The 24,605-nt window shown below is 56.0% G+C and overlaps 1 protein-coding gene across 9 annotated transcripts in view; it reads left to right on the top strand.

The window, feature by feature from the left end:
• Positions 1-22,909, top strand: part of JADE2 (jade family PHD finger 2) — a 68,689-nt gene extending 45,780 nt beyond the window's left edge. For all 9 annotated transcript variants that reach the window (XM_036281830.1, XM_036281835.1, XM_036281833.1 and 6 more), the window contains 8 exons: positions 3,909-4,069; positions 4,775-4,986; positions 6,289-6,456; positions 8,323-8,439; positions 9,593-10,057; positions 17,986-18,103; positions 20,706-20,834; positions 21,939-22,909. In XM_036281830.1, coding sequence (XP_036137723.1) covers positions 3,909-4,069; positions 4,775-4,986; positions 6,289-6,456; positions 8,323-8,439; positions 9,593-10,057; positions 17,986-18,103; positions 20,706-20,834; positions 21,939-22,756 — 2,188 coding nt within the window. In that variant the 3' untranslated portion in view covers positions 22,757-22,909. The remainder of the gene's footprint in view (positions 1-3,908; positions 4,070-4,774; positions 4,987-6,288; positions 6,457-8,322; positions 8,440-9,592; positions 10,058-17,985; positions 18,104-20,705; positions 20,835-21,938) is intronic.
• Positions 22,910-24,605: the final 1,696 nt, after the last annotated feature.

Genomic DNA, 24,605 nt, shown 5'->3' with positions numbered 1-24,605 from the left:
AGCTACTGTGACCAGCCTCTTAGGAGGCCCCCTGCCAGGACCGGGCCAGGGCTGAGTCTTCTCAGGGCTTTGTAGCCTTCAGGGCTTGTGGGTTTGAGAGACCCCTGGTGCTCTTGTCAGGAGGTGGCCTCCTGGCCATGGGCCTTGCCTCCAGCAACAGAGTTCAGCCAAGTGCTTCTCTCTGCACCCTGGGAAACCCTCCAAGTCTTGTCTTGGGGCAGAGTGGCCTGCTGTCCTGGCCTCCCCCACTCACCAGCCTGCCAGGGCTGGGCAACTTGTGTTATTGGCAGCCCACTCCTGGTTTTGGCAGCCCCATGGCTTTCACTTAGGCCCATTTGACCAAGCCTGGTGCAAAGATCGAAGCTGTCACCTCCCGTGACATTGGCACTGTTGCTTCCTGGCAGCCACACCCATGACTGGCTCACAGACCCTCCATGCCCTCATGGTGCCAGTATTGTGCTGGGCATGGGCTTATAGAGGCAAAACAGGCTAATCTCTGCTTGGATGCTCAGTCAGGATTGGGTACTGGGTAGGACTCATCCTCCTATGGCTTCTGAGGGCTGAGTGCCTACCAGCACTTGTCTGGGGCCTCTTGAGAATCAGGGAGTGCACATGAGACTTGGGGGGGTGTTATTCTCCACATCCCCTGTCCTGGGCCAAAAACATGGGTCAGGCTCCTAGCCAGTTTCACACCCTTGCGTCTGCAAATCGAAGAACTGTTACTACCTTTTTTGAACCTGTTTTCTCCTCTGTCAGATGAGGCTAAGAGCAGTACCTGCCTGATATTGTGGTGTTGAGGACTGAATGAGAATACATGGGCCACGGGCCCTGGATAATGAGGGGAAGGGGTGGGCCACCAGCTGGGTAGAGAGAGGCGACTCCTGATTAGGCTTGGCCCAGCAGGCTGTCCCCTCTCCCTGATGTCAGTGTCAGGTGGTTCCGGAAACATCCGCTGGCCTGGGTAATTAACCGCAGATGCTTCCACACCAGTAGCTTGGCTTCAGTCTCCTTTATCTGTTGACATCAAGAGGAGAGCACGTGTTCAGACAGCTCTGGCTCTACTAGGTGCATTTCCCACATGTGCATGCTGCTGTGCGCTGACAGGAGCCAGGCTGCTGCCTGCCCGTGCTCTTTGAAGAGGACAGACTGCAGTCAGGGAAGGGTGCACTCCTGGAGAGAGTTCCCTGCCCGTCCTCCCGCCCTCCTCCCACCCGGTCCCTGCACCTTCCTCAGCGCCTCCTGCTGCACAGCCGTCACCTGGGAGCTGGCATGGCAGCCACTACAGTCAGAATTGTTACAGGAACTCTTCCTGAGAATTTGCTGTGCTGAGCCTGTTGTGTACGTCTTCTCATTTTATTATATTAACCCTATAAGGTACATGTTACTGTCCCCATTTTATAGATGAGGAAGTAGGGAAATTCTGGGGAATTCCCTGCATGACTGTCCGGGCCTAGTGGTCTGGGTCAGGAAATCACAGGCCCCCAGTTACCCCTGTGAGGCCCAGAAGAGAGCCTTGTGCCCTGATCACCCTGCATGTTGGCTCTGACTGTCCTCTGCAGCTGCTACCCGGTCCCCTCTGTCTCTCCCTTCTTGCTCAGTCCTCCCGGGCCCTTGGGCAGGTCTGTCCAGCTCATGGTCTAAAATGTATCTGGGTAATGAGAATGTGTCTTGACCCCAGATCATGAATTGAGTGAGGGCTTACACTGCTCCCTCACTGTGTACAAAAGACTCAGCCCAAGGCTAAACCCACCTCTGTTGTCTGTCTGGTCTTTTGGAGTAGAGACCCCTCCCTCTCCCAGTTCCCAGCCCAGCCACCCATCTCCTCCTGGCTGGCTGCAGTTGAGACTCAGGCCTTGGTCTAGGGTCAGTTTGGTCCATGCCTGGTGCCAGAGCTTCCTATAGCCGGAGTCCGAAGAGGCCAAACAGATGAAAGTGAGGGCACAGGGAGCACAGGAAATGCCTTTCTGGTGAGCCCCTTAACCCAGCTTCCCAGGGAAAGGAATGTGATAGGGGCCCCTAGAGCTCGGGCCAGGTGGCAGCTGCCTGAGTGTACAGGTGTGGGTAGTGACGCCAGTAGGTGTGGGCATTCAGGCAAAGTCTATCCCAAACCCCAACCAAGCATATGCTGGGGGCACAAACAAATCAGGGTCATGTTAAAATCAGTCTGTATTTTTAAAAGAATGTGGTAATTCAAATAAGAGCCTCATGAGGAAAGGTGGAATTTTGTAGGACTAAGAGGATGTGTCTTGCTTCTATTTGAAATGACCTTATGGCGGCCTGGGTGAGTCGTGCCATTACCATTGTCATTACCTAAGGCCTTTCTTACTCTGGGCCTTTGTGGGGAAAGGAGGTACCGAGCCCTTTCACTTTCCCCTGTGCCCCCTCAATTGCCTCTGGGCTTCCCTGCTGGCCTGGAGGCCACTCTGCCTCCTGTCTCCTTCATCCTTCCTGCCTCTCTTGCTGACACCTGAGGCATTTCCTGGAGTCCAGGCCCTGCCCTACTCTCCCGTAGTCGGTAGTCGGGTCGTCTGCGTAGTCGGTAGTCGGGTCGTCTGCGCTGAGTCACAGCCCCTGGCAGCCCTGCCTCCAACCCCAGGAGGCCTCTCAGGGCAAGTGAGGGGCCTCTCAGCCTAGCAGGCCGGCCAGATGGAGGTGAGGCTCCAGAGCAATAACCATGGCAACGGTGGGGGGTGGGAAAAGCTGGCATTTTGAACTGATATCAGGAACCAAGGGGCAGCACACCGCTGAACCACAAGGGGAAACTGCCCTCCCAGGGCAAAAAGCAAAACGATATCCAGAAGTCTTAAAATACACACTCACACATTTAGGGCTCATTGTGTGCCAGGCACTGTTCTAAGAGCTTCACAGATATTCACCCATTTCATCCTCACCAACCGTAGAAGGTAAATACTACTCTTACTAGCCCATTGTTTGGATGAGGTCCCTGGGGCACAGAGAAGTTAAGTGGCTTGCCCAGAGGCACACATTAAGTGGGAGAGCAGGGCTTTGAGTCCCCCCTCTGCAGCCAGGGCCCTTCCAAGCTGCCTCAGAAGCAGAGCCCTGGCCTGAGGGAGGGTTGACCTGGAGTGTGATCTGCAGCTGTAGTAGGTGTGTCTCAGTCTCCAGGGGAGGCGATTTCCTTCTAGAGGCGGGCGGAGCACTATAGACAGAGACACTGCTCAGATAACCTTGCGGGGGAGGGGGGAGGACAAGGTGTATGGATAACACTTCTCTGTGATAGGAGACTTTTTTAATGTGGAAAGGGCCACCCCTGGGCTGCAGTAATGTAGCTGGGGAGGACTCCTCTCCACCCCAGTGGAAACCTGGCCTCAGTTCTTCTCAGGGTGTTGGTGAGGAGGGATCAGGGCTTGTGAGGGCATGGGGACAATCGCTGGCCTCTCCCTAGCCTTGAGGAGTGTGCTCTGAAGGACCTGGAGCCCATCTGGCTCTGTTCTACTTACCCCAGAGTGGCTGGCACCGGAAATTGCCTAGGAGAGCACTTGGAACGTCTCTCAGGCTGGGGCAAGGCAGTTCCAGATCCTGGGGCTTTAGCTAAGGCCAGTGCCCCGATGGGAGGGGCGGTAGAGATGTGCTCTGAGCAGAACCGAGGTGTATAGATGAATGTGCAAGGACTGTGGGTCAGCCCCCACTCCCACCCTCCACTCTGTCCCACAGCCCTTTGCTTTGCTGTCCTATTTGCTCATAGTCATCTGAGACGGCAGGGTGGGCAGGCGGGACGAGGCAGCATGAGGAGGGAATGAAAGGAGGTGGGCTCTGCTTGCACCAGTCCCACTTACCTGCACACTTGGTCCTCAGCCGGGCTGGCCAGTTACTGGATGCCCCCAGACCTAGCAAGGGTGGCAGGCTGAGGGTCCTTCCCCTCATGACACCCCCTCTTGATTTCCTAGGATTCTCCCGCCGCTGGAAGGCCCCCCTACCCAGGTGTCCCCTAGCAGCTCCGAACTTGGCGAGGGCTCCCAGCCTGATTGGCCAGGGGGCAGCCGCTATGACCTGGACGAGATTGACGCCTACTGGCTGGAGCTCATCAACTTGGAGCTCAAGGAGATGGGTAGGTGACCTACCAGGCTGAGAATGGGGTCGGGGGCAGGCCAGGCAGGGTTTTCTTCTGAACCCCAGCATCCTCACCCTCAGGAGGACGGTAGCCATGGCTGGGCTTTAGCACTGAATGGATCTGGGTTGACAGTCCTGGCAATATTACTGATTGGAGAAGTTATTTGATGTCTCTGTGCCTCAGTTTCTGTAGCTGTCAGGTGAGGGTGATAATAGCATGTAATTGACAATTCTTGGGAAAAGTGTCAGTAAGCGTGCCTGTCACATGTAGAGTGAGGGAGTACACAAATGAGTCTAGGACGACAAATGTGGCCAGGGTCAGTTGGTATGGACCTCCTGGCTGGAGTCAGCTAACCTGTATCAGGAAGGGCCAGCTGTGTCATATTCAGCCACCTTCACAGCCCCGCTACCCCATACACACAGCTCACGCAGTGGATTCCCCATGGAGCCAGCCACATCCAAGAGATGTTATCTGCATGTACACATAATGTGTGTGGTCACAGGCAGACTGTGTAGAGTCAGACACAACGATAGCCCCAGGGCCGTTGAGATCAGATGGTGCAGCCCATTCAGTTTTCAGACAATGGAGCTGAGGCCCACGACAGGCGACCTGTTTTCCCAGGTCACATCAGATGAATGGAAACCCTCCCATCCATCTGCCCTGAAAAGCCCAGCTTCTCACTCCCTCCCGTTGTCCTCACAGAGAGGCCAGAGCTGGATGAGCTGACACTGGAGCGCGTGCTGGAGGAGCTGGAGACGCTGTGCCACCAGAACATGGCTCGGGCCATTGAGACACAGGAGGGGCTGGGCATTGAGTATGATGAGGACGTCGTCTGTGACGTGTGCCGTTCTCCTGAGGGCGAAGATGGCAACGAGATGGTCTTCTGTGACAAATGCAACGTCTGCGTGCACCAGGTGGCCAGCCCCCCAGTTGCCCTCATCCACACTGTGTCCTCACACACAGCCTGGCGGCCACCTGCCTGGGACTGGTCATCCTGGCTGTAGGAGTGTAGCCTCACTGTGGCACAGGCTCCTAAGAAGGAGGGCAAGGTGGGAGGAAGTGACTGCCATGAGTGTCCTCCGGGGCCTAGGACACCTAGGGCCCTTGGCTCCGCCAGACCATCAGCCAGATTTGAGTAAACGCCCATCAGATGACTTTCTGTCCTCCTGTCAGTCTCCCTCAGACTCCCCACTGAACACCCTGCCCCCGCCTTCCTCCTCTGCTCCTCGCTGTCCTGAACTTACAAAGAGGCAGCCTGAGAGCGAAGCCTGGAGCCAGGCTGCCTGGTTTCAGAGTGTGGCTCTGCCCTTTACAAGCTCTGTGGCTTTGGGCAAGTTTCTTAACTTCTCTTAACCTCTCCCCTCAACTCTACGTGAGAGTCAGTTGTTGTAAGGTCTGAGTTATTTGCTTTAAACAATATCATAAGGGCTCTAAGTATTTGTTGCCATTGTTGATATTATAAACTGGGTCTGGCCTGACCAGGCCCACCCATTTGATCTCGGGCATCCCTGGCCTTGTTTACAGAAGCCGTGACTGGGACACAGTGGACCCGCTCTGGCTCTGACTTTTTTTTTATCCTCACCCGAGGACATTTTCCCTTGTTGTTGTTGTTCAGATAGAGTGGGAGGGAGGGAGAGAAACATTGACATGAAAGGGACACATCGAGTGGTTGCCACCCACACGACCCAACCAGGACAGGGGACAAACTGCAACCGAGGTACGTGCCCTTAGCGGGAACCGAACTCGGGTTTCTCTGGACCACAGGCCGAAGCTCTAACCGCTGAGCCAAACCGGCCAGGGCTTGGCTCTGACTTTGATGCCCCCCCACACACACACTGCTGCAGGAGTGTCTCCTGGGGAGCTCAGAGAGGCTTCACCTGGCTGGTGGTTGGGAGGCAGTACACCCCCATTCATCCATGTCCCTTATACTCAGCAGCTCTTAGGTTCAGTTCATGCACGCTTCTGCGGTACCTCACTGATTAGCACCCCTGTCTAGTGACTGTCCTCCCAGCAGAGGGCAGGCCTGAGCCCTTTCACAGAGGACTGAAATAGTGACGTTTCAGGGTACAACACAATCCCTCAAGAGGTCTCCTTGCCAGAGCCTGGTAGCAGTGTAGCTTTGTAGCTCCGGGCCTTGGGGCGGGGACCATTCACAGCCAACTGCTGACCAGATGCAGATTGACCAGTGTCTCTGACTGTGCCTGCTCTCTTCCCAGGCATGCTACGGGATCCTGAAGGTGCCCACAGGCAGCTGGCTGTGCCGGACGTGTGCCCTGGGTGTCCAGCCAAAGTGCCTGCTCTGCCCCAAGCGAGGAGGAGCCTTGAAACCCACCAGAAGTGGAACCAAGTGGGTGCACGTTAGCTGCGCTCTGTGGATTCCTGAGGTGGGCAGGCGTGGGGGTGGGTGGCCTTGGGGAACAGCTATGGGAAGTCGGTCTTTGTGGAACTCAGAACTTGGGGAGCAGAGTACTGGGAAAAGAAGGTGATGGGCCCACATAAAATGAAACCTTAGGTGTCAAGCCTGGGGAAACGGGGGGAGCAAACCCCAGGGAACTTTGCTGTGGACTTGAGCAGAACTCAGGGGTTGGTTTCCATGGGAAGATGGGATCACGGGCTACTGGGGGTCCAGGGGTAGGTCTGAGCTGCAGGAAAGGCAGGCAGCTGACTAGGGGGGAAAGCAGGTGGAGGGTTCACTCTCATCCAGGCAGTGGTTCCAACCAAAGTCAAACTGCCTTTTCAAAACAAAAGTAAGCCAACTGGCCTAAAGGAAATCAGGTGCCAAGCCTAATTAAAAGTGGGATGGGGGCTGCCGCTGTGGCTGTGGTAGATAGGAGGGGTGGGCCAGGGCCTGAGTCTAGGTGGGGAGGGACCATGGAATGTAGACTGGTCCACAGTGAGGTATCAGGCCCTGGCCCCCAGAGGCATCGCATTTTATTTGAAATGGGAAATGCTGAAATCCACTGGCATTTTAGCCCTGGCCCTGCTGTGTGCCATGACCCTGCGTACGGCCTCACTCCAGTGTTGCCTGCGCCTGAAAGCAAGCCAGCCGGCCCTGTCAGCAGGAGGCCCTCACCTTCCTGGGCCCCCGGTCTGAAGTTCCCTGCTGGGACCCACGTTGCAGGCTTCTGGGATGATCATGGTTGTGTGAGCAGTGGTCACTGGGCTGAACACAGCAGGGACAGAGAGAGCTGACAAGGACTCCACTATGGATCCCTTTGATTTAGGACCTCTGGGCAGGGGCCCTTTGTCCATCCTTAAGCATGGGCAGTGGCGAGGGGTGGGCTGTGCCCAGATGTGGACATGGGTGTAGGCCTGTCCCCATAGGAGAGACTAGCCAGAGGTGGGGAACCTTTTTCCTGCCAGGGACCATTTGGATATTTATAACATCATTCGTGGGTCATACAAAATTATCAACTTAAAAACTCACCTGCTGCCCTGGCAGGTATGGCTCGGCAGTGAGAGTGTCGGCCCGCAGACCAAAGACTCACGGGTTCGATTCCGGTTAAGGGCACGTACCTCAGTTGTGGTTCATCCTTGGCCCTGATTAGGGTCGTGCGGGAGGCAACCAGTCAATGTGGCTGTCACGTCGATGTTTCTCTCTCTCTCTCCCTCTTGGTCTCTCTCCCTCCCTCCCACTCTATCTGAGATAAATGGAAAAATATCCTTGGGTGAGGATTAAAGAAAAAATTAGCCTGCTATATTTGATTAGGTTAATTTGGTGAGGCTGCGATGTTAGCTGATACTGATTTCAAGGGCCATACGTTCCCCACCCCTGAAACAAAGACACATCCCCATTGGCCAGGAAAGCCCTGGAGGCCTCTAAGAAGAGATGCTACCCTGAGACCATTACTTGCTGCCCAGAAAAATAAATAAAATAAATACAAGTTATTATAGTAACTCTGAAGATGCTATTGACAAAGGCCTGAGGTACAGAAGAGAGGGAACCATACATGGACTTATCTGGTATCTCTTTCTTTCTCTCTGAAGCATCTGTTTCAAGGGCTATGCAGTCATAGGCACACACTCAGTTACACTACTGTGCACGGTCTCACACAGTCACAAACAATTTGTCGCAGGTGAGCCCATACCCAGTGGTCAGCTTGGGACAATCAGGAAGGACTTGGGATTCAGGGGCTCTCCCACTGCCCTGTCTGCCACCCACTTGGTTTCAGGAGACAACCCCCCCACTTGGGGATCCTTGGGCAGGCTGAGGACAGGAGGCCTGACACATCTCCCTGTGTCCTGCCCAGGTCAGCATCGGCTGCCCCGAGAAGATGGAGCCCATCACCAAGATCTCACATATCCCAGCCAGCCGCTGGGCTCTGTCCTGCAGCCTGTGCAAGGAGTGCACGGGCACCTGCATCCAGGTACGTGGCCTCGTCACCTCACTGCTACCTGGGAGCCGGGCAGGAGCTGGGTGTTGCCCCACCCCCATGGTACTGCAGACAGAGCCACTGATGGGCCAAGGAAGCCTGGAACTGGGACCAGTTAGAACCCCAACTAGGGGGCATTTCTCCATCACATTTCCTCTAGACACAGGGTACAGGCCTGGAGAGCCAAGGCTCACCATCCCATTGCAGTGCGGACGCCTTTGACTTACTAAGCTCAAGACCAAGTGTCTTTGTGCTTAATAAAAACATTGACCTAACTTTTGGCATCAAACATGACATGTGGCAAGGGTAGTATTCAAACTTAGGCTCTTGCAGCACAGGACAGGGCTGCACTAGCCCGTTGACAGCAGTGGTTCCCAGACCCTAGTTTATTAACCCCCCCCCCCCCACCCCGGTCCTGGTTCAGTAGATCTGGGGCTGAGAGTTTTCATTTAGAGCAAGTTCCCAGGTGCTGCTGCCGCTGCCAATCTGTAGGCTGGGAGGAAGGGGGTGTCCTTTCTCTCCCTCATCTCTCCAGGAACAGTTGTCATTGCAAACACTAGCTGTGCCTTTACCCATTTGTAAGGCTTTCAGAATGACTTGTGAGTGCCCCGGACATGGTCACTAGTAGTTGGGTGGGTTACTGCTGAGACAGTTATCAGCTGCCCGTCGTCCAAGGCTGGGAGGGAGGCGCAGGCCCTGGGTTGGCCCTAGCTGCCTGGGCATGAGGAGAAAGAAGGGGTCCAAGTCCAGCTCCTCTTCCCAGAGAACAAAGGAGGGGCATAGCTCCCCATCTTAGATAATGTTGCAGGAGCAGAGGAGGCAGTAACCCATTGCCAGTCTCCTTTGATGCCTCTGATTCCAAAGTCATTTTCCCCACACAGGCGTGCAGCTTGCCCCTGGAGGGGTTGTCCAGTCATTTGCTTGTTGTCTTCCCCAGGGTATAAGGTGTTGAACCCTTTTTCCTTTTCATCACCCCCTTCCCACCTGCCATAGCACCCTCCATACCCTGCAGGATGTTAGGATCCTGTGCCATTTTATTTAGGGTCTCACCAGCATTCTTTGTTCTCAGAACCCTGGGGGATGCCCCTGTCCTTACCTCCCATCAGGCCTCCCTTCATGCCTGACAGCGCCCTTCCTGTTCCTCCAGTGTTCCATGCCTTCCTGCATCACTGCGTTCCATGTCACATGCGCCTTTGACCACGGCCTAGAAATGCGGACTATATTAGCAGACAACGATGAAGTCAAGTTCAAGTCATTCTGCCAGGAGCACAGTGATGGGGGCCCGAGGGCTGAGCCCACATCTGAGCCGGTGGAGCCCAGCCCAGCTGGTGAGGACCTGGAGAAGGTGACCCTGCGCAAGCAGCGGCTGCAGCAGCTGGAGGAAGACTTCTATGAGCTGGTGGAGCCAGCCGAGGTGGCCGAGCGCCTGGATCTGGCCGAAGCACTGGTCGATTTTATTTACCAGTACTGGAAGCTGAAGAGGAAAGCCAATGCCAACCAGCCGCTGATGACCCCCAAGACGGACGAGGTGGACAACTTGGCGCAGCAGGAGCAGGATGTCCTCTACCGCCGCCTGAAGCTCTTCACACACCTGCGGCAGGACTTGGAGAGGGTGAGTGCTCCTGTCCCCTGCCCGGGAGGCCTTCGCCCACCCCCACCCCGCCCTCTGCTGTGGAGCAGCTGTGGCTCACCAGGACCCCACTGTGAGCTCTGTCTGAGGGGCTCAGGCCTACAGGTCTCAGGCCTACAGGTCTCAGACAGGGTGGAGGTTACTGACTTTGCAGAACAGGGAAGGATCAAACTCTTGGGTCTAAGTTCTTCTTGTGTCGGCCCTTTCCAAGGCCTGGTGAAGGGTGGGGGCCCTGCCAGGGTCATGAGGCTAGGAGATACCAGAGCTGGGGAAGGACCTAGGCTTCCAGCTCCTTGTGGCTTCCGGCCCCTTTCTGTGGCCTCTGTGGGCCCTGCCTGGTCCCAGCACAAGCTCCTGCTTGGAGTCAGAGGCAGGGGAGGAACTGGGAATGATGAGTGAGTTGAATCAACCCAACAAGTATGTGCTAGGCCGGGGCAGGAAAGGCGGCACATACGGCTTCCGGCTTCCAGGGGTGCTGGACAGAGGAAACGGTGTGAGCGGAGGGGTGAAGGTGGGAGGGGTGGGCCTGACGCTGCAGCAGCCTATGTAGTGGGAAAGGGTGGGGCTGGGTGGGTGGACCAAAGTGGTCAGGAAGCTGCAGACAAATTTTAAGCAGGGACTGTCCTGCTGTGACTGCCCTTCCAAACACTCACCCTGGAGGGTCTGGGTGGGTTGGCCAGAATGCCCAGCTGCGAGCTGAGAGACTGTGGTCTTGGCTTGGTCCAGAGTGGCTGGCGGCTTTGAAGGTTGAGTAAGATGAGGAAGAGATGGTTTGGAGCTGAGCTCTGGAGGTTAGGGAGCAGCAAGAGTTGCTTTTCTAGAGCACGGAGGCCCCTAAAACCTCTAATCCCTCCTGCTCCCCCCAGAAAGAAGGTGAGAGGGTCCTGCCTTCTGTGGCATATGCCCTTGAACTTGGCTTTCCTGGCACGCCTCCCCTGCCACCTCCAGCCTGACTTGGGGGCAAACCAAAAAGGAAACAGGATGTTCTGGTCCCTGGTTCAGTCCTCTGAACCCCAGGTGCTGGTCCAGCCTCTCTTCTGGGGACATTCAGTTCTAGGGTTCCAGAGTGTGTGGGATCATGCCACTGTCCTCCGTAGGTACAGACACACTGCCACCTTTCCCCAGGCCGTTAGGAAATCACCCTGGGTGGAATTGTCCAGGGGGCGTTGTACCACCTGAATCCGTGGCATTTCCTTTTGTATGGCTCAGCTGGCAAGTCTGTAAAATGGGAAGAGCAACTAGGCAGGCACCATGCTGTGGGGGGAGGGGGAGGAGGTACGGCAGAGACTGAAACTGGACTCAATTTCTCCACCTCCCTTCATCCCACTCACCTGCCCTTCTGCGTGGTCAAGGAGAAATGACCCTGTTGGCCTTGGAGGGAGCTCACTTGTCGGCCAGTCTGTCACCAGGTCAGAAGGAAGAGGTGTGCAGAGGTTGGTACCAAATGTCCAGCCAGGGCAGAGGGCAAGGCCACCCACATTGCAGTCACCATTCCCTCGGCAGCCTGGCCTCCCTCTGGTGGCAGGCCATCAGGCAGAAACCCTTCAGAGCTGCCCGAACTCGTTCCACCCCCAGGTCTCCAGTGCCAACACCCTACTTTTACTCCTGGTGTTCGTCAGCTCTGACCTCCCTGGGGTGCGGGTCAGCCCTGTGTCTGGCCCTGGCTGGGCTGTGTGGGGAGACCAGGGAGTGGGCTCCCTGATTTAATCCTCACCCTAGAAAAAGGTGAGAAGTGGATACTCTCGGCCCCAAGGAGCAGGCGAGGAAGCTGGGGCTCAGAGAAGTGAAGTGACAGGAAGCCTCAGAGGACGTGTGTGTTCTAAGGGTTGGATTTAGACCCAAATCTCGGAGATATTTGTCAGGAAGCTGTTGGCTTATTCTCTATTCTGTACATATCCTGGGCAAAAGCATGCTTTAATCAATCCCTGAACCTCCCCACCCCCCTATTAGCTAGTGCAGGTGTGCCCAGGGTCAAGGTTGCCAAGGGCTAGGATGCCAGCGAACCTGCTGAGGCTGGCTCTGGGGAAACCAGAGCTGCCAACAGATCCCTGTGGTCGGGGGACACAGGCCTGCAGTCAGGTGTGAGCGGGCTCACTCTTTCTCCACAAGAGAAAGCAGGCCCGGCTTTAATCTGTGCGGCTTCTTAGGGCTCAGGAGGCCCTGTCAGAATGCTACTTCTCCAGTAGCCACTGAGCTGGGCTAGTGACACCAGCTGGGAGCAAAGTGAGGGTGTGCACAGCCCTGTGCCCGTCTGCCCGCTCCAGGGCCAGCCTCAGGGCCTTTCACGGCCACGTGTGAGTGACTTGAGTAAGTGAATAGAGCCAAGAACTGTGCCACAGGGGAGGTTTCTGCAAAGATCCATGGCTGTTGGTGGCCTGGCCAGCAGGCCCAGTCTCTGACCATGGCCCAGAGCTGACAGCTGGGAGAGCCCAGACTGTGACTGGGCACCAGGCCAGCTAGGACTGGACCCCCTGGGAGATGCAGTGGGAGTTGAGATTCAGACCTTGAGTAGCCAGGGTTTCCTCCATCCAGTCCAGCACTTCCCAGCTCTGTGCCTTCTAAATTATCATTTCTCCACTTCTCTGAGTTTCCGTTTCCTTGTCTGTAGAATGGGAATAAGGATCGAACTAAACTTGGGGTCACAGGTAAGATGGGGGACAGAGCTTAGCACAGTGCCCTCCGTTATTAGTGGTGGTGATCATGGCTTGTAGAAGGGTGGCCGGCTCAGAAGGTGGGCTCCATGGAGAATCAAAAGCCCAGTGCCTGGGGTCACAGGGCATCCTCCCCAGTTGATTTGCCCCTAAGGCCAGGTGGGAGTTTTGCTCAGGGAAGCAAGAGCCGGGGCCATGCTGCCGCCACCAAGAAATCCCATTTATGGTCAGACTGAAAGAGGTGCTTTTCTAACATTTTAGTCATAGGCCTCGGCCCTGGTAGGCATCTCGGAAGGCGTGGCCACTGCAGCCTCCCAGAGTTATTCACAGCTGATAAAAAATCGCAGCACTGACCGGCAGCGAGTGGCAATGACGAGCGGGCTGGTGTCCCCTAGCAACCGCGCAGGCAGTTCAGGCTGTGCAGGGCTTTGCTGCCTGTGGCCCTGGATCTGGTTACCAGGGGTTTATTCAAGAGCCTGATCTGGCCCGAGTGGGACTCAGTGGGCAGGGGCAGCTCTCAGACACCCCCCCCCCCGCCCCAGCCGAGGACAGCAGTGTAGGAACTCCCCAGGCCCCGGTTCCGATAGCTCTCCCAAGGGAGGAACATCCTGCACCTGCTTCATTTTCATTGGTCACTCCCCATTCACTGTGTCCTCAGCGCCTGGGCTGCAGTCTGCTGGCCTCCCATCGGAGCAGCCGTGGCCTGGGCAGCCTTGGCTTCCAGCTCTCTGGCTCCTCAATCTCTGGGACTTTCCAGTCCATTAGTGCCCCTGTCCCACTGAAACCCTGTCACCACCTCCGAATCCCACCATCCCCTAGTCCCCAAATCCCCACATTTCCCCTTAACCACAGGTTCTTGTTGTCCCTGCTCAGTTGCCTCCCAGGCTCTCTACCCTTCACTGTCCCTTGTTTTCTTTATTGGCTGCTCGAGCCCCTGCCCTGTATGAAGGCCATACCCTTGGCAGAGCCTCCCCCAGTAGGAGCCACTCTGCCCCCCGGGACCTATCCTGTAGCAGTGAGGTGCCTTCCCCCCAGCCTTGGCAGGACCCAAGCCAGCAACATTCTGGGCTCCCCGACCCATTACCTGTCTCCATCCCTACCACACCTCGCTCAGGGCTCCCCAAGTATTAGCAGACAACCTCACCTCCTGTTCCTCAGACCAGAACCCTCCAACTTAGTGCCAGGAGCTCCCTCTGTGCCCATTCGCTGGCTTTCCTCCTGTCTCCTCCTATCCCTCCCACCCCAAGGGGCCCTTTCCAGCCCCCACCCTGCAGCGCAGAGTCTCTTTCCCTCCTCCCCCTGCGTCTCCAGGACTCCACCAGCATTTGAATCTATTTTACCTTACCCCATTTGAAAGCAAATGCTTCCTCCCCGTCTCCCCCTAGTCGTGGGTTTCTTCGTTCTCATTCCCATCTCTCTTTTCCCATCATGCTTCACTGCTCTTACTTCCTTGCTTCCCACTCTGGCCAGACTTCTGCCACCACCACATTGCAGAACCTTCCACCAGGGCCAACAGCCTGCATCTCCCTGGGTCCAGTAGCCACTTCTCCATTCTTGTCCCCAGGCCCTCTCAGCAGTGGCTGCCTGTCAGTCACGCTCAAATAACTTTTCCTGTTGATGTTCTGCCCGATCCCCCCATAATACCCCAGTTCTAGTTCTCTCTCCCTCCCTGAGTTCTCCTTGGTCTAAAGAGTATTTGCCACACTCAGCCTGACCTCCCATTGCTGCAGCAGCTCCACAGCTTTGCTCCCCGTCAGGAGAACAGCCTCATCCTACACCTCCCTCCCGGGCTCCAGCATCTCATGCCCAGCATGCTCACAGGGGAGGCCTGCCCTCCCTCGACCTCCTCTCCACAAATGCCCCCAGCTCCGGTCCGTTCTAGCTTGCTAACTGGCTGAGTGTCCTCTTGGCCCTGCCTTTCTCCTCAGCCCACATCCAGGTTCTCTGCAAAACTTGCTGATATCAGCACGTCATCAACATGAAGAACCTGCTTTTGTTATCAGTCTCTGCCCTAGTTTTGGAGGACTTTCATACTTGATTCTTTTTTTAAAGAGAATGTTTTATGCCTTGGCTGGTTTGGCTCAGTGGATAGAGCATCAGCCCATGGACCAAAGATTCGCGGGTTCGATTCTGGCCAAGGGCATGTACCTCAGTTGCAGTTTGTCCCCAGCCCTGGTCGGGGTCGTGCAGGAGGCAACCAGTCGATGTGTCTCTCTCAACGTCAATGTTTCTCTCTCTTTCCCCCTCCCACTCTATCTGAAGATAAATGGAAAAAATATCCTTGGGCCCTGGCCGGTTTGGCTCAGCGGTTAGAGCGTCGGCCTGTGGTCCAGAGAGACCCGGGTTCAGTTCCCGCTGATAAGAGCATGTACCTCGGTTGCAATTTGTCCCCAGCCCTGGCTGTGTTGTGCGGGTGGCAACCACTCGATGTGTCCCTTTCACATCAGTGTTTCTCTCTCTCTCTCTCTCTCCCTCCCTCCCACTCTATCTGAACAAAAAAGGAAAAATGTCCTCGGGTGAGGATAACTAAATAAATAAAGAGAATGTTTTATCTTTATAATAAGAAAAAATAATAGTGTAAGGAACCTGATAATCTGGGTGACCTTCTAAGGTAGTATCTATACCTTGTCCTCCAAAGCCACCACGGAAGAGGAATTCTACAGCATTCAGTCACAGGTGGCTATGTTACCGAGAGTCTTGGGAGAAATTAGAGAAGTAGTTGATGATTCCAGGGTGAAGTAGTGGACAGGGAAGGCCTCTGTGAGCAACGTCTGTGCCAGGACCTGAAGGATGAGGTCAAGCTTAGGAGGAGAAGAGTGAAGAGCATTTCAGGCCAAGAGTTGAATATATACCAAGGCTGAAGTGGGCTGGACGCGGGAGGAACGTGACTAGAGGGTGGTGCGGTCCAGGAGGACCGCTGGGACATGGGGTGAGTGAGGGGCAGACTGAACAGAGCTCTGGGCTGTGGCTCTGGGCTGTTTTCACTATGATGGGGGGAAGCTGTATTAGTTTCCTGGGGCTACTATAGCAAAGTACTGCAAGCTCTGTGGTTTTAAACAGCAGAAACGTGTTTTCTCATAGTTCTAGATACCAGAAGTCACCAAGGTTGATTCCTTCCGGAGGCTGAGAGAGAATCTGTCCCGTGTCTCTCTCCTAGCTTCTGGCGGTTGCCAGCAACCTGGGCATCCCTTGACCCGTGACTCCTTTCTGCCCCTGTTGTCATGTGGCATTTTCCCTGGATGTGTCACCATCCTTTCATAAGGACACTAGTCAGTGGATTTAGAGCTCATTAATCCAGTATGACCTCATCTTAACTACTTACATCTGAGGTTCCAGATGGACGTACACTTGGGCAGGGGCCACGCTTCAACCCCATACAGACGCCATTGGAGGATTAACATTTTAAGAAGATTGCTCTGGGATAGCAGAGGGATCCGAATGGCTGGTTGTCCAGCTGAAGATGATGGGGGTGACTAAGAGGTGAGGGAGCTGATGGCAAGGAATGGCATTCCCGGGAAGGACTGATGGATCGGCTGTGGGAGCAGACGAGGGGGAGCTGGGTCGTTAAGGATCACTCTGGGGTCTCAGCATGTACACGCCCCCATCAAAATCTCTGCATAGCTCCACTTGGCCTGCCTCAGCCAGGCCTCGAGGCCTCACTCTGCCTCTCCCCTGCCTGACCTTGCTCTGGATTCCTTGTCCCCAGCCTGTGATCAGCTCCTTTCCGGCCTTGCTGCTCATTTCTCCAGGAGGCCTTCCTCATCACCTCCAAGTCTGGTTCAGGGCTGCCTGGTCCTGTCAGTACTTGGTCAGCATCTATCTGCCCAACTGGCGGCGAGTCCTGAGAAGAAAGGGACCCCGATGGCATTGCTCACTGCTGAGCCCAGGGCCCCACACAGCAACAGCTCACAGAGCCACAGCCTGTGTTCAGGATTGTGTGGGAGGAGGTTGGCTGGTGGGAGGTCCTGAGGAAGTCAGACAGTGCCAGTGTGCCAGAGCAAGGGTGCTCAGCTGGGCCATGGTTGCCCCCTTTGGGAGATGCCAGCCACTAGGGTGGCCTGGTGCTCACGGTCTACCTGTGCGCACACGCTGAGAGTGTCCACAGAGCCAGGACTGGAGCCGGCGTCTGGGATCCGTCACGACTAGGCAGGAAGGAGATGAGGACGCTCGTGCCTACAGAGGTCTGATCACAGCCACCCCCAGGCCAGGAGGAATGGTGCTCGTGACAACAGGCCCGGGGCTCTGAAGCCCAGAGTGCACTCCTGGGCATCTGACGGATGTGAAGCCGGAACTCGCCCCGAAGACGGAACCCAACTGGAAACAGAGTATTAGTTTCAGCTGGAAGGACCCTGGTGGGACCCAGGATTTCAGGTCAGCAGCTCCTGACCAGCTGGCCCTGCTGCTGGAGGTTCTGAACTAAACTGGAGGTGACACAAGAATAAAGAAGTGTTCTGAGGGAGGAGGCCTGGTCTCGGCCCAGAGAGCAACCAATGAGGGTGGACACACGAGAAAGTTGCCACGTGGACAGAAGGCAGCATGGCCCGTCCTTCGGTGCTTCCAGAGGAGCTGCAGGGGTGTCTGTCTCCCAGATCCTAAGGGGCTTCCTAGCTGGGCTCAGGGAATTGGAGGCCCCTGCCCTTCCCTGTGAGGAGTTCTGTCTCTGGCTGAGCCCACGTGGCCATGCGGACATGGGAGCCTTGGCCAGTGCAGGTGTGGGCCGGGCCCAGGTCCCAGAGCAGCAGGTAGACCCAAGTGGGTTGAGGACTGCCTGTCTGCTCGAAGCTGTTGTGCTGGAGTTCCCCCAGGAGTTCTCGCTTTCGTGTCCCAGGATAGGAGGTGGTTTTTGCCATGGCTGAAGAGTTTCTTTGATGGGAAAGAGACCTTGGACAGGAGGCAGAGGGATGGGTGGACTTGGTGACCTCATGAGGCCCCGACGAGCTTGGTGCGCTGTGTGTATAGGGGAAGGAGTCGCGTTAGAAGGGCCTTGAGCAGCAGCGTGGCTGACGTGGCCAGGAAGGCAGACACCAGCCTGAGCTAACCTGATGCTCGCTCTGGCTCAGCGGGGTCCACAGGGTCAAGGCTGTGCTTGGCCTCAGGTTTTGGATCAGAGAATTGTGGCTGAGGCCTGAGGACACTCAGGGTCTGGGAGTTGATTCCCAGATGTCCTGGGCACATTAGGCAGTGGTGGTCCCCAGAGCTGGAAGGTCGGGGGTGGTCACCCTTGAGTAAGGTGGAAAAATCTTTCTTGTGTTTCCTCAGGTTAGAAATCTGTGCTACATGGTGACAAGGCGCGAGAGAACGAAACACGCCATCTGCAAACTCCAGGAGCAGATATTCCACCTGCAGATGAAACTTATTGAACAGGATCTGTGCCGAGGTAGGCGCCTTCCCTGCCCGACGCCGGCCACCTCTGTGCACATGCCAAAGAGCTGGTCCCAAGGAGGGTATCTGTGGGGCCTGGTTTGGGGACATGTGCATGGGGTCCGGGGCCACTGGCCCCCACCCCTACCCTCCATCATTCAAGAAGGGGATCTCCCGAGGGTCCCAAGAATGTATTGTTAAGCATGGAGCCACAGATTAGAATGTGGGCATCAGGCCTGCCCTCAGAGAGCTTTCTAGTTCACTGGAGACATCCAGGTAGTACCAGGTCCAGGAGAAAATTGGTTCAGGAGTAAATTGCATGTGTGAACCAGAGGTCCTGGTGGCTCTACGCTGGCAGGATGGGCTGGAAGCTGGCGAGCTTCCCTGACCCGAGTGCCTGCATGTTGATCCCGAAGAAAACGGCTGCCCCAGTGATGGAAGAGACTGCACACCTTCTGTCTGACCTCATGCAGGATTCAGGTGGGAGCCTGTCTGCTTCTTCTGCATCACATACGTTTCACAGATCTGGAAACCAAAGGCCAAAGGAACTCAGACATCGCTTTTATCTGTTGATTGTGTGGATATTGCCAGACACAGGGCCCTTCTGGGAGTGTTCACATGTTAAGGAAGGCAGCACTTGACCCAGAAAACGGTGCTCTCATGTTGAATTACATACAGCAGAAATAGCTGGGTGGAGAAAGACTTTGAGCCAGGGGCTGTCACTGCTAGTTCAGCCCCAGGGTCAGGCTGGGCCTGGAGAGGACAGCGAAGAGAGCTGCCAGGCCACCACCGGAGCAGATGATGAGGACCTGGCTCTGCCCACTCCTGCCTGAAAGCCAAGCTGCCTCATCTGCACTTTGGGTTCACTACCCACTCTGGCCCAAAACACCAGGAATGCCAAGTAAAGATGGTGGGTCACAGCCTTGCAGAGCTCAGCTCACCATGCACCCCCAAGACTGTGGCGGCTTCCGGCGTTTGGCCAGGCTCCCTCATGTGATTGGTTCAGTGAACACTAACCGAGCATGGACAGGATGCCAGGCCCTGTGCTGGGCACTGCAGGGCACACTGCTGCAGACGGAATGGACAAGGCTCTGCCCTTGTGGAGCTCGCCACCTGGAAAAATAAAGGAAGTGGTGCCCACGGCCTGCAGGGCGCCGGTGCAGGGCAGGAGGTGTGAGGGATGGCTTCATAGCGGCAGTGATTCTGGAGCAGCGTCTCAGGCTTCCGAGGACCTCGCTGTGGCCACACATCCAGCTGCAGGAGACACTTGCAATGGAGGCAGCAGAGTGGCAGGCAGGCAGCGCCCTGGACAGGATTCCAGAAACGTGTTCAAGAGTCGGGGCATCTGCAGCTCCTATTCCCGAGTGGCCATAACAGGCAGCCCTTTGTTCAGGGCAGAAGACTGGTTTGCCTCTGCCCACAGCTGACACCCTTGGTGTTGTGCGCTTAGCCCCCGGGGTGGGACATGGGCTACAGGCAAATTGCCAAGGACCGTCTGGCCAGAGGGCTTGAGAAGGCTTCCCGGTAGCAGTGGTATTTAGGCTGTGAGTTGAACCAGGTGAAGGACAGGACAAGGAAAGCATTTTTGGAGACCTAGGCCAGAGCTTGTCATGTTAGAAAAACTGGAAGGAGGCTGGCATAGGTGCATTTAATTAGAGCAGAAGGAAGATGTCTAAAGTGAGGCTGAGGGGTTGCCAAGGTCAGCCGTGCACGGTCTTGTGACCCTCAGAAGGAGCTCAGACTATGCTGAAGACAGCAGGGGCCTCAGAAGCCTCCCTCCAAAGTATCTGGGCACTGGACGCATGTTATAGATGTGGAGACTGTGGCCCAGTGTGAGACTGCACAGGGAATCAACAGCAGAACTGGGAAGATTACAGAGCTGGGACCACACCCCCCAACACTCTTAAAACCTGACTCAGAAACTCCTCTGGCCTGCAGCTGAGAAGCTAGGAGAACATTCCTGGCAGCCGGGCCTCCCACTCCATATGTCCCTCCCTGCTCCAGTGTTCTCTGTGGCTCCCTAGATCTGTGTGGTGATGGACTGAAGGGATATGAAGGCTGTGTGTATACCCAGGTCTCCCATCTGCTATCTGACCTCAAAAGCAGACCAGGAGATCAAGACAGAAGACTTGCTCAAGGGGACTGACCAATGTGAGGACTATAACCAAAACTTCTTGACTCCTCTGACAGTGTTCTGTCCACCTTCACGACCAGCTCCTTGGCCTGGCATTCAAGTCCCTGCCCTGTCCACTCACCTCCAGTCAGCCCTCCATCACTAGGACTCCCAGCATCTGTAGGCCTGTGGATCATGCTGTAGTCCAGATCCTGCAAGGTGGTCCTCCAGCCCCTCCGTGGCCCTGTGCTCTCCTCAAAGCCCTGCCAGAGCAGCAGTGGGCAGTTAACCGCACACTCTCCCACCCCACTTGTCCCTTGACTCACGGGAGCCCCAGTTATCCCAAGCCCCAAAGGCTGTGAGCCTGGGGTACAGCGGCAGGACAAGATGACCTGGGTGGGGAGGCACCAGGTGAGGGAAGACTCCTGGAGCGACATGCAGTGATCTTGGTTCTGGCTGAGGTGGTTTGGGATGACCACCCACTCTCTCTCTCTCTCTGGTGCAGAGCGGTCTGGGAGGAGAGCAAAGGGCAAGAAGAGCGACCCAAAAAAGAAAGGCTGCGAGGGCCCAAAGGGCAGCCCCGAGAAGAAGGAGAAAATGAAGACAGGGCCTGACTCAGTCCTGGGGCAGCTGGGTAAGTGGCCAGGCTCACACCATCACTCTGCTTGCACCCCCCACATGAGGTTAGCAGGGACCATCAGCACCACCCCTGCTCAGAGTGGGAGTCCAAAGGGGTAACCAGGCCCTTTTTGCCCAGGCACTCATACCTCCCGGCCACAAAGAAGACTAGGGTGTCAGAGCCCCGTTGCCATCCCCAGAAATTCCCCTTTTGTAGACCTGGAGCCTGTGCCCAGTAGCTCAGGAACTGACTGCTCCTTCCACTGGCCAGAATCCTGGATGGTAATTGCTCTGGGCCCTGAAGGGACCTCTAGGCCACCTGGGCCCTTTTAGGAGCCCAGCCCCATGCTTGGAGGTAAGGGCCCCAGATTTGCCATCCTTGTTCCACTCTGCCAGAATTCGTACGAATGGGTCCTCTCTTCAGTGCCAGCAAACCTTCGTGAGGCCACCCAGAGACCCAAAGCAGTGGCCGAAGGCACTGGCCCAGCCCTTCTTCACCGTCACAGACCTCCTTGCGGCTGCGCCCTTAAGCCAAGCAGCCTTTCCGGGGACTTCAGCATGCTTCCCCTAGAGTACTTCTCAGGGTCATGGTAGAGTCTCCTTCCAGACCTCACTTCTAGCACAGAAGCCCCAGGTCACCTTTTATTTCCATCAGTCTCAAGAAGGGAACAGCATGGGTGTCTAATGGGAGATTAGTCTCACTAGCTGTCCTGAGACCTCAGTAAAGGAGACATGGCCCATAGCTAGAGCAGGTCTTGACATCCAAGAGGGACCTTATACCCTGATACATTACCACCCTATTGATGCCTGACACCCTTATCCAAGGTCCTTGTTTTGGAAGCTCTGGGAGGCAGTGTGCATAGGAATTCAGCACCCCCTGGTGGCCAGAGGGCACTTTTCTCCATTCCTCCACCCTCTGCACCCATAGGCCTCATGGGTGTGCACCTGTGCAATGTCAGAGACCCTTGCTTAGTTTAATGTTCTAATGTGGGCACCTTGAAATTCTGAACAATTTTTGCACAGGGAGCGTGCATGGCATGCTGAAGAGGGTCAGAGAGGGATTCCAGAACGAGGGTGGGACTTACTAGCTGCCATCTCACCTTTCCCTCTCCTCTCCCAGGCCTGTCTACTTCATTCCCCATCGATGGCACCTTCTTCAACAGCTGGCTAGCTCAGTCAGTGCAGATCACAGCAGAGAACATGGCCATGAGTGAGTGGTCACTGAATAACGGGCACCGTGAGGACCCTGCTCCGGGGCTGCTGTCAGAAGAGCTGCTGCAAGATGAGGAGACGCTGCTAAGCTTCATGCGGGACCCCTCGCTGCGACCCGGTGACCCTGCCAGGAAGGCCCGTGGCCGCACCACCCGCCTACCTGCCAAGAAGAAACCGCCACAGGATGGGCCTGGTTCACGGACGACTCCGGACAAACCCCCCAAGAAGCTCTGGGGCCAGGATGCAGGTGGTGGCAAGGGGAGTCAAGGTCAAGGACCGCCTGCCAGGAAACCACCACGGCGAACGCCTTCTCACTTGCCGTCCAGTCCTACAGCTGGGGACTGTCCCATCCCAGCATCCCCCAAGATCCCCCCACCGCTGGTCCCTGACACCCCCGACGAGGCAGCCCCAATGGCTGCTGACTCGAATGTCCAAGTGCCTGGCCCAACAGCAAGCCCCAAGCCCTCAGGTCGGCTGCGGCCATCCCGCGAGAGCAAGGGAACCCGGAGGTCATCAGGTGCCAGGCCTGATGCCGGGACAGGACCTCCTTCTGCTGTGGCCGAGAGGCCAAAGGTCAGCCCACACTTTAACCCTGAGACTGATGGCTTCTTCTCTGACGGGGAGATGAGCGACTCAGACATGAAGGCCAAGGACAGCGGGGTGCAGCGGGGTCCCCGGGAAGCAGGGGCTGAGGAGGTGGTCCGAATGGGGGTTTTGGCCTCCTAAGTCACCCTTCCCCTGTCTCAGGCCCTGCCCTAGTCCTCCCACGAGGCCTCAGCCCAGTCACAACTGCCATTTCCAATCTGCTGAGTGTTCCAGACCCTCAAGGCTGCCACTCTGTTGCGGTTTTATTTTTAATATAGAGAGAGTTTCAAATTCCACACTGTTGTCTTTCCTCTGTGCTGGCCTAGGACATTAGGATTCCTTCCACAGCTCCGGCTGCAAGGGCCAGGCCAGGTCCTGGGCAGCTCCCCGTCGCTGCAGCGTTCCCGCCCGCCCAGTCCACGTGGCGTTGCTGGGCTCCTGGCTAGATGCAGGCAAGATGGGACAGCTCAGGACGCCAGCCCGCTGCCACTGGGTGACACAGAATGTTGTTTGGGCATTATTTCATAGCAGATGGGCCAGCCCAGGGCCTGTCCCACCTTGTCCTCGAATTCCACTGGAGTCCATTTGGGGGGTCCTGCTGCACTCCACTGATCCCCAAGGAAGTATATAATAAGTGATACCCAGCCAGAGTCTACTCACTGTCACAAGCACAACGAGCTTATCCGAGAAAGCACTGAGGGGGCGCAGAGGGCCCTGCTGGTCCCAGGGGAACCACAGCTGTTCCTACCAACCCACATCTAAGGCCTGCCCGCCCACCCCGCGACCCTCCACTCCCTTGCTGCTCTGCCCCTGCCAGCGCCCAGCCCTGCAGCTCTGGGAAGGGGTTTCCAGAATCCTTCCTGAGCTGTGCCACTTACTCAGGGGACTCCCAAGCAGCCAGCCGCCAGTGCCAGTGGAGGGCTGCCAGGGAGGGCCAGTGCCCAGGCGGGCGTGGGGCTCAGACTTGCCCACTGCAGAGAATCGCTCTGGGGCTCCAACTTCCTTCCTTCCTAAGGAGCCAGTCTCGGCCAAAGTCTGGTCACTCCCAGACAGCTGACCAGACCGTTTGCCTTTTCCAGTTTCCCAGTCCTGCTAAGAGATGAGCTGCTTTCTCGGTTTCCTTTGGAAACTCCTTCCAACTAGCAGTGGGATCCCGGGGCCCAGGCGGCCGAGTTGGCTGCGGGGGCTGTTTTAAGTCTTGCTGGAGGCTTCTGGTTCCTCTCCCTCAGAGCCTTAACCCCTTTTCCCAGCCATGCTGTCCCTCCCACCACCCACCCACCTTTCCTACCCCACCCTCAAGGTCCCAGGTAGTTGCTCTGAAGAGTTTTAGTGGAGTGGCCCCAGGGTGATAGCTCAGGGAACAAACAAAAAAGGAATTCAGTGAAAACGTTTTTGTTTTTTTTTCACTTGTGAATTACTCCTGGGTCACTTCTGCCACTGGTAAAGCCAGAATTTCTCCAACAAGAACCTTGCAAAAGTCCAGTGAATCAGTTGGATCATTCTATGGATGCCAAAGAATATTTTGACCATAATACAGCACAGCCTGGAGCTAACAACTTGTCACTTGGACTTTTTTTAATGGAGTTCTTTAGCAACAAAGTACAGAAACATGCTCATTGCACACACCCAAGGAGACAAGCCCGAGCTCTTGGAAGAGGATGCTGTTCTGGTACTCGACTGTGGGAACCGGGAACCTGGTGTTGGATTTCAGACCCTGGACTGGGCCCACCGTGAGCCTTTCGGAAACTCAGACTCAGCGAGTGGGGGGAGGAACATTGGTGGTGAAACCAGCTTGGCCCAAGGCTTGACTGTGAGGTTCCCCCATGAAAATAAATACACAAAGCGCAAATCAGTGGGATGGGAGCAGCTTGACCACTCACCCTGACTCCAAAACTACCAAGGTACGACAGTGGCGTTGTCATTGAAACTCAGTTTTATGTGAATTTTAGCAAAACAGGAAACAAAGATAATGACTAAGTTCAGGGGATCA

This window comes from Molossus molossus, unplaced genomic scaffold (genome assembly GCF_014108415.1).
Source record: "Molossus molossus isolate mMolMol1 unplaced genomic scaffold, mMolMol1.p scaffold_m16_p_4, whole genome shotgun sequence".
Taxonomy (NCBI): Eukaryota; Metazoa; Chordata; class Mammalia; order Chiroptera; family Molossidae; genus Molossus; species Molossus molossus.
Note: the sequence above shows the minus strand (reverse complement) of the source record. Positions and strands in the feature narration are given on the sequence as shown.